Raw genomic sequence first — 15,644 nt, 5'->3', positions numbered from 1 at the left:
TGCGTGAAGCCTTGATAATCCAATGGGTGCTTATCCAGGAGTTCGTCAGGAGCCGAGGGCTTTTTCACGAGATCTTGGAGTCGTGAAGACGTCTTCAAGAAGACGTTATAATCCGGTGGGCGGTTCACCAGCAATTCCTCAGGAGCTGAAGACGGCTTCATATGATCCCGGAGTCTTTAAGACTTCAAGAAGACGCTATAATACAATAGGCGGTTCTCCTGCAATACTTCATGAGCTGAAGACGCTTCACATGATCCTGGAGTCTTGAAGACTTCAAAATGACGTTATAATCCAATAGGTACTGCTCCAGGAATGCTTCAGGAGCTGAAGATGGCTTCAAGGGATCCTGGAGTCGTGAAGGCGTATTCAAGAAGACATTATAATGCAATGGGCGTTTCCCCAGGAGTTTCTCAGTAGGTGAAAGAATTCTGGGCAGAATGATTCCGAATACAGATTATGGATTTCTCCAGAGATTTTGCGCACACTGACTTCCAGGACATTCTTATATCATCTAATTAGGAAGAAAAGATGGAAAAATTAAATATCAAGAGGAAAATTTCTTTTTTAATCTAGATCTAACTGAGATATACTAAATATTATATGTTATAGATTCTTTAAAGATTCAATATGCACGAGAGCAAAGATTAAAAAGTAAATTCTTTTTTCTATATATATATATATATATATATATATATATATATATATATATATATATATATATATATATATATATATATATATATATATATATACACACGTATAGAAGAGAGAGAGAGAGAGAGAGAGAGAGAGAGAGAGAGAGAGAGAGAGAGAGATACGGGGAAGATTATTCTAAAAACCGGAAACCAGGTAAAAGAAAAACACACAATTTCGAAATACACATTTATTGGAGAATATATAAAGAGGAGTCGTAATAGTTAGTTTTACACTTATTGCGAGTTGCATAAGGAATGTTGTTGCACAAGATATCCTAGTTGTTCTCATGTTAGAGAATTTTCATCATGAGAAAATAATGCTCTGGAGAAAAATGAGTGTATATTGACACCTTTCAAACCCTCAAAACCTACATATGTAAAGTTGGCAAGAGAATATTTCTGCGTATAAGCTCAGAACTAAAATTCCTGAATGCAAATGTACTAAAAGATGGATAAGTAAAAATTTGGTTGAAAATGGACAACTGATAGATGCTATGCAGTAGAATTCCTATCTCGGATACCATGAGATTAAGTGCTTTATTTTGTTTGTGATTCAGTTAACACGAAAATGTGGAAACACTACAGATTATACTGAGTTTATATATAATCACGTAATATAAGTGAGATTTCTAATGAGTAGCTGCCAGGGACGTCTATGATTCCAGTAGACCAGGTAGGTTTTTAATGCTGTTAAAAATAAAAAAAAGGAATAATGATAGAGTTGGGTAGGCATGCGTTACGGTCTTACATTCACACGCACATAAAAGCGCAGACATACAAACATACTAAAACTACATACATACATGCACTCACCCACTCACACAGATCCATACACACACACACACACACATATAAATATATATATATATATATATATATATATATATATATATATATATATATATATATATATATATATATATATATATATATATTATATATATATATATATATATATATATTATAGTATATTTATATCGACAGTACTTCAAGATGATACATTCTTAGTTATTCATATATGAATCTATACATTTATGTGCATAAATATGTCAATAGATTTATTCGATCTATAGAAATTTCCAAATGTTACTTTTTTCCCCCTAAACCTAAAGATAAATTTATTCGATCTATAGAAGTTTCCAAATGTTACTTTTTTTTCCAAAAACCTAAAGATCTTAATTTTTGCAAAATCCAGTAATGATTGTCCGACAGTAAAGAATATATTTCCTGCGGCTTCCTCTTTGTAAGTTACCATGAACTATTGGAACAAGATAATTTCATTCTGTGATGCAGGTACGCACAATAAAAAGAAACTGCTAAACAAAGGGCGCTAACTGCTTTGGTTTTCATAAAAAATTATAGATATGTGATTTCAGCTTGCGATTTCACATGAAGGAACATGCTTATTCATTAGACCCCAAAATATGTAAAAGAGGCCATTATCTCCCCCCGTAGTGAAGAAATTATGAATTATTCTTAACTGAATGGATACAAAATAACATTGAGACTTTGGGGCATGATGGTCCATAGACAAAAGCAGATAAACTCCGCGGAGGAGACTCACACAGTCAGGTTATTGGATTAACTTCACTGGAGAAAACTTAGAGCAGGAGATCTAAATACAGCAAGCATCTCACTAACCTTACAAAATCCAACATTCGGGAACCATTTATAACGTATCAGTTCCAGCAAGAAAATAATCAACCCAAAGCAACATCCGATTCCCTGCAGGTAAAAGGCTCCTTCCAGGTGTTCCAGCGTTAACACTCGCACTTGCTGACGATGAATAAACGTTAGAGGTGAGGCGCATTTAGCGGGAACGATTAATTTCTGCTTCAGAACTATGGAAAGCATTTTAGGTTGATGTGCCAAAAAGTAATTTAACCAATCATTCTCTATAATCGCTAGAGAAAAAATGGAATTTGTAATGAGATGGTTCAAAAAGCGAATGGAAGAGCTGAATTCCCTTCCTGACTGAAACTGCGATCTGAGATATTTGGAGATGAGCAACTATCATAGATTTATAAGTGCAAAAGAAAAAGAATCCCTTTATCGCGGCAATCTTCTCTCGTCACCTTTTTTTATTTTTTATTTATTTATTTATTTTCTTTTTTTGCAAATTTACACAATAACATCTGAGACTCAGCATAATTACTTACGTCATCATCTGGAATCACCACAGCCTTCGATTCGCCGGAACTTTGTCCTTCTTCAACCATTCTTCGAGCAATTTTTTTGACGACGACATCGATCCAAAAATCCACAATCCCTCCCTCGAGAAGTCGCTGCATGAGTTTGTCAATGGTGCTCAAGTTTGGATAACCTTTCCTGAAGAATTGAGGGCATGAGGACTTTCTTTTGAAAAGTGACGAAGTTATTTGTCGTTGAACTTGTTCCTCATTGATTGTGATGAATCGAAACACAAAATTTGAAGTTTTAATCCCAACACGAGACTTGGAAAAAAGACAACTTATGTATTTTAGTACACTGAGATTAAGTATCCGCAACCAGTCTCCGCGTGTAAACCCATTTCAGCACCTTTCATTTTATCACAGAGAATTTAAAAAAGTGAAAGATAAAATCGCATATGGAAAATGTGTGTGTGTAGATAACGAAGCCCTCCCTACCTGAAAGCCCATCCGTATCCTGAAGATATCCCGTATTCTGTAGTACTCATGTGGACTGGCAGTCCCTCCATCGTAGCCTTCAGGAGGTCTGCCAGAGCCCAGTACTTCCTCGATACGAACGAATAACCTCCTGCCAGCACCCGGTTTAACTGGGATTCAGCTGGTAGCACCTGTAGAAAAAACAAACCCGTGGTACTTTATAAGCAGATGTTTTTCTTAACATCTGTAATTATCTAATATGAAAGAGACTCTTTGTATAACCTACGGAGTTGATGCAAGGCTCAAATAGCCAAAAGCACCTACTAGATTTGGGTTGTGCATAATTGTGAGTATATAGGCATAGCTTCGGTAAGAGATCACTTCCTAATGTGAGTGAAGATTGTTTGCAGTGCTTTCTACTTCTGACTTTGCTTTCACTCCCTTTTGTCGCCTCCCGCTTAACCTTCCAAATTCTTCACACCTCTCTTAGCACAGGGGCTAAAAGTTTATTCTAATGATTTATGTAACGTTTTTTATATTTCATTTGTGCATTTAGAATGAATTTGATTATTTGTAAAAAACTAATTATATATATATATATATATATATATATATATATATATATATATATATATTATATATATATAATATGATATTATATACCATACATACATGTCTGTATATATACATTTGTAGTATAGTAATGGAAATTTACAAATTTGCTTAAATAATATAGGTTATCTGCTTTAGGGAATTATCTTATATTCTAATATTTTTAATGTCTTAACTTTTCGTATTTCAATTTTTTGCAATTTGGTTGTCATTTCGGTTTCTCTTTATAAATCAAACATTTACCTACATTGTTCCATCATTCTTAAACTTTATTTTCTATCACTTCTTTATTTATTTGACCACTGACTCTGTCATAGCCTTCCACCGGCGTAGGCAAATTTTTCTCATTATTACCAAAATCGAAAAACTATATTTTGGGGATAGATAAGGATGATAATAACACTGGCGAATGGCGACACTGATCGGACAATTCCCTTTAAAAGATTGTGAAACTTATACAAATTTAAATTATCGACCAACACTAATTCCATTCTTTTCTAGCATTGTGGTCAAGCTTCAAAGAAAGAATTCACAATTCATTTAGCATTTAACTTATATATTACATTATAGGCATGAGGTTTGGAACTTGTTTAGTGCCCATAAATCACTAACTATTCATGCACTTACCAGCATCGTACTATAAACTTCTCGAATCACTGGACTTGGGTTCTCAGACAAGAAAAGTAGTGATGCTCCTGACAGTGGGATCCTACCCCAAGTGTAACCCCGTTTCCTCGCCAAGAGATCCTCCATTGTATTAATTGGCTTGTATCTCTTAACAACTGTCAGGTGAGCAATGAGAGCCGACCGATAGGCTGACATGAAGACGAAACACGCAACCAACCAGCAGCCAACCAACGTCTGTGGAAAGATTTTATATCTCTTTACTTTTGATCTGACCTCAGAACAGCTTTAAACTCTGTCGTCATTGGTTGACATAGATTCGTATTCCCAATCTATATATGCAGAGCACAGGGGCTGACAGAACCAACTCGCTGGATATGGCGCAGCAATTGCCGGTCTGGAATGTCAAATGGTTAAATCCAGTGTGTTAAAAGCAGCCTCCACGTTCCAGATAAACAAACGCTAAGAAAGTAAGTTCTAAATAGATACGAGTATATATCATAATAATTGTTATAAAATCTAGAGAAAATTATCATCACTTTTTAAAAAATTTCACAAATACTAGTAACTACGCTCCGAAAGGCCCAGAATAAACTGCCCTCGCTAGTCACACTAGCAAAGTTCCAGTCGTGATCAGGGTTGCCGTTTTGAGGAATTTCGTCTACTAGTGTGACATTCTGGTGACAGCTGCCAACCCTCCGTGGCTTTTCTGACCACAGGCCACGGCACTGAGGAATAAAAATCTTCACTTTGCCTTTTTATGTTTTATTATGGAAATAATTTATATAAAACATATCCTGCTTATCTATAGAAATGAATTCTATTGAAATCCTGTATTTTTCCTTTCGTCCGTCAAAAACAAATACTTTATGGCCTCAAGCTAGGGTACCGTGCCAGTTTCATATTACGCCACGGAAATAAATTGCATACATCGGAAAATACACAGTCTAACCGTAAAATTTTCCGTATTCTAACCATTAAATCATAACTAACGTAAAAAAGAAGAACTGTGTATTGGTAACACTGCTAAAAGCCAATGTGGTGAAGAAAAAACGGCGACATTGGTCGTGATATCTTACCCGGCAGGAGATACGAACGGCCGACCGTCGAGGAGGGTCTTCCAATAACAACCCCAAGGTGAATAAGATGGTGTGTGTCAATTCCTGCCTCTTTCCCCCAGGGAAATCTCCTCCTATCTTTTCAAAGAACCAGTAGCCGACTCCGAATAGGAGGCAAGAGACGACGAGACCAACCCACACGTAGCTGTTAAGAAAGACTTCCGTTTTCATTTTCTGTTTAAACCTCTTGAGTCATGTTTTATTTTTTCCAGTTAAAAAAAATGTTTTAAGCATTTATTATTTAGTTCTTGTCAACGATAGTGCGTGGCAATTTCTCTCTCTCTCTCTCTCTCTCTCTCTCTCTCTCTCTCTCTCTCTCTCTCTCTCTCTCTCTCTCTGGTAAATTGAACTTGAAAAAGTGGAACCAAGCAAATAACCGGTAAAGGGTGTGGCTATCGACATAGATTTAGGCAGGGGTCCTGGTTTGAGGGATATGATAATGAACGGGTCCTCTACGTAGACCCTGGTGAAGTCCATCACTTTCATCCTGGTGGGCAGCGGTGTCAGCATGAATGAGTGGTCGGCTTTTTCATACTGGAGTGTACCAGCTGTTCCAGACCAGTTTCCGAATTCGTCAGGAATGCCCCACTCTTTGTCCCACGGTTCTCGTATCAGGAATCTGCAGGAATAGAAAAAAAATGAAATATACAAAGAACCATCAGACAAAAATGACAGCATTAGGAAACTGAAGGCACGAATGACATCTGGTAAGTGTCTTCGCAGATAGGCTGAATATTTTCAGGAGTCTGCAGATTTAAGATTGATTGATTTATAGGCTTTGTGCATAATACCAAGCACTGGGGCAACTAAGGCCATTCAGCGCTGAAACGGAAATTGACAGTGAAAAGGTTTGGAAGGTGTAACAGGAGGAAAACCTCGCAGTTGCACTATGAATCAAGTGTTAGGAAATGGTGGAAAGTAAGATGGAAGGAAGATAATATGAAAGGGGGTACAATAAAAGGAATGAAAGTAGTTGCACCTAGGGGCCGAAGGGACGCTGCAAAGAACCTTAAGTAATGCATACATTGCACCACATTCGGTGCACTGACAGCATTACCCCACTACGGGGTCTGCAGATTTAGCGTTGCTGCATTAAAAGTCCGAAGGGGTAAGTTATATGTATATGGAATCAGAAATTATGAATATACTGATTGAGGAAGCTGATCGAATAGATGAAACTGTGTGCAAAGGACTCCATTGCCATAAATAATGTCATTTCAGAAATCTAAGCTGTTACGTGTTACTGTATAGTGATCTGAAGGCATTGATACAATATATGGAATTTAAAATACGAAGGCATAAATCATACTGTATGAAAAATCTGAAGACAGGAATGATGCTGTATAGGAATCTTAATGTATGCATGATCATTGAAACTGGAAACGTAAATGGTAATGCTTATGGAATTTTGAGAGATGAAGGCTACGGAATAAGGAATGTTAAGAAATATAATCTTGATTCTGAACATAACTATCTGATGTTACAAGTAAACAAAATAGAACTAATTTTCTCCGTGAAATGCAGAAAAATAGAAATAGCCTCTCGACTGTTCTCTTCCTCTTCAGTGGAACTTCATCACTCACCACAAAATGAGATAATCTGACCTCACTATAAGAATGGGAACGCACTAACAGTTTCCAAATGAAAGAACAGGAACATATATCGTAACATTAAAAACAAGTAGCATTTCTAACCGCCGAAGGAGTAAATGTACGAATAACTCAAAAGGTCATGAAAGATTGATTAAGTTTAGCTTTATAAGAAAAATATTAAGCTACTTTTCTTTTTGATTAATCACAGCCACCATAACTGCCGTAATGCCTGTTTTCTCTTTTAGATTAATCAATAATAGAAATAACCTGTATAATAAACTGCGATGTTAGCATTTATTAACATCCTTCTTCTCAATGTAAACCACTGTGATGTTACCAGTGATCCACATCCTTGTCAGTGTAAATCAATGTGATGTTACTGGTGATTCACATTGACAGGAAGAGTGGTTAGAAAAACATTCCTCAAAAAGTGAACCAAAAACGCTTCCCACTGCTATACTACAGAGGTCAATGTCCACCTTACGTGTAGTTAAACAACTTGGCGGCTGTCTGCTGCAGTCTGATGTCGAAGGCGTCCCTTGGCCTTACAGTCCCAGCAGGGCCATCCCAGGTTGGATCTGAGTCTTCGTAGTCGACGAAAGGAATCCTTTTGTTACAAACGACGTTAACAACATGGCCGTTCAAATCCTTCGACTCATCTGAAAGACAGTGGACAATGTTTTCATCGAATAGTAGAAGCTAAGTTCTACATTCTAAAAAACGTGCATTCAGATAGGGAGAGGTTTCGACTGTTTGAAAAGTTTGCCCATTTTGATGGCTATTTAGAAGTCCGTACTTCAACATATCTAGTATGTATGTATATATATACATATATATACATATATACTATATATATATATATATATATATATATATATATATATACATATAATACATATATGTATACATACATATATCTATATATTATTCGAGCTACAAATGTCCGTTAATATCTAATTCGCTCTACCTCGGAATTGATATATTTTCATATATGTAAACCGAAGGGGAATTTTTTAGTTGATAATAATTTCGTCCCCTCATGGGATCGAACAACCGTCAATGTCGTCCTGATTTCGTCCCTTTCCGCTGGACGGTGGTTCGATCCCATGAGGGGACGAAATTATTACCAACTAAAAAATTCCCCTTCGGTTTACATATATGAAAATATATATCAGCTCAGAGGTAGAGCGAATTAGATTTTAAAGGACATTTGTAGCTCGAATAATTTATATGAATCATGGTGATGTAATAATTATTCATATATCTGTATATATGTGTGTGTATGTGACATAAACAAATAAAGTACCTGGAGACTGGATGAACTTGGAGAGTCTTTCATTGAGAGGCCATTTGTGTTTGAAGAGAAATCCGGCGTTGGTCTGATTGCAGTACAAACATTTGGTGTATGCTTTTACTGGTTCCTGTGTGCCTGATGGATGACGAATTGTTGTTACTAGCGATTGTGATAAACTTACCATAAGCAGCATTGCAGTTGTCATGATAATTATGATGCTATCGCCATGATTTTGTTACAGTTAATATCAACGTTTCCATAAGAATATTTACAGCTCCAGCTCCCAAAAATCTCCGATTGAACTTCAAAATTCTCTCTCTCTCTCTCTCTCTCTCTCTCTCTCTCTCTCTCTCTCTCTCTCTCTCTCTCTCTCTCTCTCTCTCTCTCGTCCAAAAATTATGAAAATCTCATAGCTGATTTGACACATTTTCTACGTAAAGAGTATTTGCGTTGCATACAAAAGAAATTTTCTCACCTTGGATGAGAGCACTACGGTCGCTGCCTTCCTTCCAGGTTCTGAATAACCGGAAAGAACTTCCAGACTGGAGGACACTCTTATCCTCTCCTCCTCGCAACGCAACCCTCTTTGTCAAAGCAAAGGTGTTCTTACGGCCGACGGCCAGATAGGTAACCTGGACAGTGTTTCGCAAAGCTTTGTGCAGAAGAAAGCGCCCTACGTCCTCATCTGGTCCAACGATGATCACCGGCAAATCCGGTAATTGGTAAAGGTTTGATGACTCTATGAATCTGAGAGGAAAATACGAAAATTGTATGTTAAGTTTTGGTATTTTCTTTCGAATTTTAGAAACACTGGCTATGAGCGAAAATACGAACAAACAAGCAAACAACGTACTGTTTAACTACGCATTCAGGCCTATTTGGTCTTCAGGAAAATAAGACTTGGGGAAATCTATGCATTTCCATACTCATGGCAGTAAATCATCATTTTACGTTGAAAGACTAAACCTGCTTTGCATCCAATGAATGTAAGCTTTCAGATCGGCTAGGCATAAAAGGTTTATATGAAATATTGCTGTTTTGATTCTATTTAGTGACGTTCTTCATGATAAATTGATTTTGTTCACTTTACTTGACTTCTGATTTCTCGATACCCATGAAATAACTCCCATGAAATAACTCCCATAAGAAATCATTTACTAGTTCGGTCGAGATTCCAGTTATCCGGCAAAGAGGGACTGGATAATAAAATAAAAGCAATTAATATCAAACAGCGGAAAAAGAGCTGGTGAAGGGTATAGAAGTGTAAATGAAAGGAACAGTAATAAAATGAATGAAAGTAAATCAATAGTAATTTTGTTTCCTTTCTCTGGCAGCCTTGAACAAAAGTGGAGGAGTTCAGAAAGGTTTTAAGACAGTTCTATGATCAATAGATATAAAATTCCAATAGACACGGCTTCAGTTTCCACTGTAAATTCAGCCAAACTTTCAGACGCTTCCTTTATCCCCACCATCATCAGAATAACATGATTTTCAAGGCGCCACTTATGAGAAGTGAAGCTGCCCTCAGCCTTAATTGGAACATGTAGCGGATCAGGGAATGGTGTAGCCGGTGGGGTATGAAGCTGAACTCCAGTAAAACGAAAACACAGATGTTTCATCTAGTTAAGGATAATAACAACAACATTAATAATAATAGGAATACTACGCACGACCCCAAGGTCCCTGAAAAGGAACCTGGAAAAACTAGATGCCGAAGTAGCTCCAGGATTCATGCAGAACAGTGTGCTGCTAGAAACAGCGCACTTAGTAAGAAAAGTGATAGATTACTAAGGAGGCAGGATGCAACCCTGAAACCCCACATTATAAAAACCACGCAATCGAAAAGGATGACTGTGACTCTCACTGTAGAACTGAATGGCCATTGACTATCAAGTCGAGCACGACGACCCAACAGGAGGATTCCTTGATCACTCTTCGCAGGTTTCCTTTGGCGTCCTTTTCGAGAAGTCCTTTCCCTCCAGAAGACGCCAGGGTCAACGTCGCGGTTGTCCTCAGTCCTGTCTCTTCCACCCATCTGCAATAATTAATTACTCGTGGTCATTGAGGTCGACAGATTTCAAAGTATGAAGCGATTCTAATTATCATTTTCTTTGGATCTTAATTAAAGCAATCTTATGGTAAAAAAAAACCTGATATCTTCAGTTTCTCTTCTGCCATAGAGTAGACAGAAAGAAGGAAATTTCATGCACGAACTTTGAGTGTTTTCTAGCAGACATTCATTAAAAGAAAAAGAAAGAAAAAAAAAAACTGTAGACTGAAGTGCCAAGACTGTATTTGGCGAAATTTTTCATCGAGATTCACATGTCCATTGACCAGTTGATTGAGAATGATGTAAATTTTAATAGCCGCCCCTTCAAAAGAAAATAATAATAATAATATAAAAAAAAAATTTCAAAAGTGTCCATAAATATAAATTTTCTCCTGAAATGTTGGTGGAGACAGAGGTATGTCGCTGAACTATAAAATCATTAGAATAAAAGGTATACCAAAATTCATATCTTGACCTCACCTGAACAGAGGAAAAAATAACCTCGGCGACTCGAATGTCGACACCAAGAACAAATTGCAGCGACCAGCCTTCTGCTCAACCAGGTCTCTAAATGCTGATCCTACCTGCCATTCCAAAATTTCCGTCTGGTCTGATCCGCTGTCATTATCGGCGCAGTGCACTGAGGAACAGAGTCCGAGAAGGAAAAGAACGGCGGACCAGAACTTGAAAGAACGTGAGGGCGAGTTTCGTTTGCTTCCCTGAAAAGCACAGGAAAGGAAGGTCAGCTTTTATGGCTTCGCTATGTTATGGCCACGGGTAAGTAGAGCTATACTGGCTCACAAGCGACTAACACGCCAAATAACTATTTAGGACTCTATGCATCTCTGAAACTAACCCAAATAAGCTAAGAGCCAATTTACATTGTTTAATTAACATTTATGAAGATGAAAATAGAATCAACAATTTTCTTCTTTTTAATAAACAGCAGTGCCTCTTTAATAAAATAGCTGTGTATTCGAGTGTAAAAATTATTATAGTAGTATTCATAACGAGAAATCTGAGTGATATATGCATTGAAACTGAAGCTTTAAACATCTTTAAGCACATTAGTTAATAGTCTGTGATCCGCTATCTTGCGTGGCTGTTTACGGTAATTAAAAAAAATCGCTAAGCTGATTATCAATTAAACCACCCTCAACTTCTTTTCATGTCAACAACAGAGAAAGACAGAATCCTAAAATAAACTTCTATTACAGTTGAAATGTATCCGTATAATAAACCTCAACTTTCTTTTTTTAGTAAGGAAATCCTTTATGAATCTTGCCTATACCATTTCTACAGCTTGATGAATCTTACATCTCTCTAAACTTACTTTGAACTGTGACACTTCAGGGAAGCGCGGGAGATATTTTTTGAAGCGTAGCAGATGCAGATGTTCTAGGATGGAACATATCCTTCGTCTTGACCAAGCAACGAGGCAGACGCATAACAAGGAACGAAAAAGTTTCGAGTACATCCACACAAATACGTTCCCCGTTCGAGAGGGACTCGGTTGCAATCTAAAAAATAGATAAATGAATACATAATCTTCAGTATCAAAACAATGGAAGATGTTTGTTTCTGTCAAAGTATGCTACCATATGCTACTATCATGTGAACTTTAAAAAAAAATATGAAAGTACGGCTAACGACTTGTACCTCATTCTTGGCGTCGATGATATAGGTGATTCATCATAATGATACTGACAAGACATTCAGATAACACGGGTTTTCTTTCTTAGTTTGGCCAAGAACACCACAGCATTTGATTTTATACATTTCATAGAATGAATGTTGAAATTATCTCCAGTCTAAGATGCTTATACTATCACAAAAATTAAACTACCGCACCAAGCCAGTGTTGTTTCTTAACACGAAGTGACTTGTTACAGCTTTTCAAGTGAAGGAGTCTTTGCAATGTAGACAGACATTCGAATTCAAGAGGGACGTTCAACATCAGTTTAAAATAGATCTCTCTCTCTCTCTCTCTCTCTCTCTCTCTCTCTCTCTCTCTCTCTCTCTGAAAACTTTTGTATTTTTTAGACTAAGTTGGCTAGAGAGCCTTTTTTGTCATTATTATTATCTTCTTATGATCCTTAATTTCGTACTTACGACACTGTTCATGTAAACCGGTTACAAGAGGCAAAAGTACAAAAATAATGTTTCTCATAATGTGGGGCTACATTCTATCAAGGGCTGCACTACCGTTGCAATTTTTTTCTTAAAACGCATCGCGCTCCTAAACACATCCATTTCTTTAATACTTATTTGATGAAAGCGGAAACTTATTACCTCTATCGTCTTACCTCGTGCTCACTGGCAAAGCAAAATTCAGCGTCGATCTCTGCGATTCTTTATCCGCAGTATTTGCAGTTAGGAATCTTTCTTCCCTTTTCCATGACACTGCGCTCCTCGTCGAACCTGTTTTAGAGAGTGCCTCATTCACGCAGAAGTTTCCTGAGAAATTGAAGGTTACTGAGATGTTTGGTTGTTTATTTGATGATGTAGAAATACCTCGCACAGGCAGCGGAGTGTCTGTAAGTGAAGTGTTCACTCGCTTCTTCGAGGAAAGTGTGAGAATATTCTTGGTCTGTAATCTACAGCAATGTTGTTGAATAGGAACTTGAGATGAGTAAATAGAAAAATTACTTTATATATGTATATATATATATATATATATATATATATATATATATATATATACTATACATATGTAATAAATGAAAAACAAAATCATCTTTCGCTATGAAAATACATTCCTAAAATTTGTTTACTCTTATGACTAACGTTAGAGATTAAAAGTCGGACAGATCTAAAAAGCAGTACTGAGAACGTAGGGCAAAGAAATCTGATGATAATTAGAATGCATTATATTTTATGGAGATGTTCAATACGTCTATTACTACTACTACTACCTACTACTACTACTACTACTACTACTAGGCATCTGCTGCCACTGCTTTGTTATTTCAACTGCTATTAAATAATCTTAACGGAGTCAGTGATTCAGATTTCGATCATTAACAAAAGAGGAATGAAACTATTTTTTTTTAATTTAGGAAATATTAAGTCAAAAAACAACAAAGCCTCTATACCAGCGATTGCTTTATGGGCCACAGTCTCTTCTTCTTCATGACAACTGTCCAGAGGAAGCCAACTCGTCCAATTCACCGACTTCTGATCGAGACTTCGTATAACTTCAATTCTTCCCCAGTCGAGTAAGTTCTTTGGAACAAGTGGAACGCTGTGTGGCCGAGAACAGAGAGCCACGACAAAATGAGAATGCATTAGGAGTGTCTTGAAAATCCACAGCATCTTGTTGGGTCAAATCTCGGAAAAAGTTTAGTATTTTCAAAACGGCATCCAGCTTCTCTCGGGAAAATCAGAATAGCAACGTCTTTTCTCCTGGAAAGAAGCGACGTCCGCATTCGAGGGCGATCAACCACTGATACTGAGGAAGCCTTTTCCTTCTGGTCTCTCGAAACCTCGTCTTTGCAGTTTATAGAGTTTCGACAGTCGATAGAGGTCTGAAAAGAACACTTGATTGGTGGCTATGGATCTACGTGATCATCCAATTGCGTTTCAGCAAGCGGCATTTAATGCTAAGTTAATCATGCCCAATGGTGAATTCTCCACGATAGTGGTGACAACACGTCAAAAAGTTTCGGTCTTTGTCTGACTCAGAGGGCGAACGTTGGTTTCTTGTTCTTTGTGTCGTAGATATTTACAAATCTTGAACTGAGTCATCGCAACACATTTCTTTCATCCATTTGTACTTATTATAAGTGGTCCTTGATTTCTAAAATGTCATTACATCTCTGGTATTTAAAAATAATTAAGTGAACCAAAGTATCAGGCATATGCTCTTATTAAAGTTGTTATTAAGCAAGTGACAGCTATTTTGAAAACTATAAATCAAACCTATATGGATTTTTTTTAACTCCTGACAGTCGAACATGATATTCCGTCTGTGTAAAATTATGACCACGTTGTCATTAAGAAAACTTGCTTTCATTGCTAAAGTTAGCGCGCCTCTTAATCAAGTTGTTTAGGTTGTGCTGCTCAAGAGAGTTCCGATGAAACAACAATTTTATTATTACCCGATTCTTGGTCACAAGGGATAACCTTTGTCATAAAATTATTTCACTTTATTTGGCACAGAGTCACCAACATTATGCGATCTTGATTTGATTAACTTTTTTTATTGTAATAACAATAGACATTATATGTAAATTTTATGACGAATATAAATAAAATACGTCCTTTTGCTTGTGATGAGTTTATTGCTTTACAAATATTTCAATGTTTACTTTTGATTTTCAATCCACTTCACTTCATTTTAGAAATCTAAATAAATGATTTAATCTTTGAAATATTCTACGTGAGCGTTAGAAATATCTTAGAAATAGATATATGTGAAATGTGGGAGCTTTCGACGAGAAGAAACCTTATCTTTGTAATAACTTTCGCAAAGTTCGTAAAAAATTCTAAGCAAATTTGAGTCCCTTAAAACGAAAGTGTATTTTTGTATATAAAAACTTCCCATGACACCCCAATATATGATTGAAGCTTAAGGCTATATCGAAAAGATTATTCTAAAAGGGTTCTGATATAAAAGCGTTATATCATAATACAACAGCGACGCGTCTTTGCTGCCTAACAAAGAAATCGCGTATCAAACTTTAATAGAAGAGAATCTGCGGGCAGTTTCTCTAGAGAGAAGGTCAAGAATTGGAGAGTTTTAGCTGATCGTCACGCCACGATAAACACGATCTCTCACTCCAGAATCATTTACAACTTGCTTGTAGTTTGAAAATTAGAATAAAATGCTTAATAAATGAATTGTGAGATGCGTGCCCACAGACCACGGTCCGTGCCTCAGACATTATCATAATTATTAAGTTTGAGTATCGTAACTTTCAATGTTGATGAATGCGTTAGTAGCACGGCCAAATAATTTGCGTATCAATTAAGATCTCGCAATTTGACAGGACGTGACCTGAGTCGGGGGAAAATCTAACAAATCTATTGTCTGGTTTTGATGTTATGACAT

At 36.8% G+C, this 15,644-nt stretch overlaps 1 protein-coding gene across 1 annotated transcript; it reads right to left on the bottom strand.

Moving 5' to 3' along the window:
- Positions 1–2,282: 2,282 nt before the first annotated feature.
- LOC135219939 (glutamate receptor ionotropic, NMDA 2D-like) lies at positions 2,283–11,216 on the bottom strand. The gene is made up of 11 exons (XM_064257175.1): positions 11,176–11,216; positions 10,406–10,576; positions 9,017–9,288; positions 8,554–8,676; positions 7,732–7,906; positions 6,056–6,274; positions 5,617–5,800; positions 4,541–4,774; positions 3,323–3,492; positions 2,855–3,023; positions 2,283–2,471 (listed from the first exon to the last, which is right to left on the bottom strand). The coding sequence occupies exons 1-11, from the start codon at positions 11,214–11,216 to the stop codon at positions 2,283–2,285; spliced, it is 1,947 nt and encodes a 648-aa protein (XP_064113245.1).
- Positions 11,217–15,644: the final 4,428 nt, after the last annotated feature.

This window comes from Macrobrachium nipponense, chromosome 20 (genome assembly GCF_015104395.2).
Source record: "Macrobrachium nipponense isolate FS-2020 chromosome 20, ASM1510439v2, whole genome shotgun sequence".
Taxonomy (NCBI): domain Eukaryota; kingdom Metazoa; phylum Arthropoda; class Malacostraca; order Decapoda; family Palaemonidae; genus Macrobrachium; species Macrobrachium nipponense.
The sequence above is the reverse complement of the archived record's forward strand: the minus strand, read 5'-3'. Positions and strand labels throughout refer to the sequence as shown.

Bases quoted from the DNA above. Each gene is read 5' to 3' on its own strand.
- LOC135219939 (XM_064257175.1), bottom strand. From the start codon at position 11,216: ATGACAGCGGATCAGACCAGACGGAAATTTTGGAATGGCAG. The intron at 8,677-9,016 runs GTGAGAAAATTT...GTCATCCATCAG, and splicing joins CCGTAGTGCTCTCATCCAAG to GCACACAGGAACCAGTAAAA. The intron at 5,801-6,055 runs GTCGATAGCCAC...CTTTCTTAACAG, and splicing joins GGACCCCTGCCTAAATCTAT to CTACGTGTGGGTTGGTCTCG.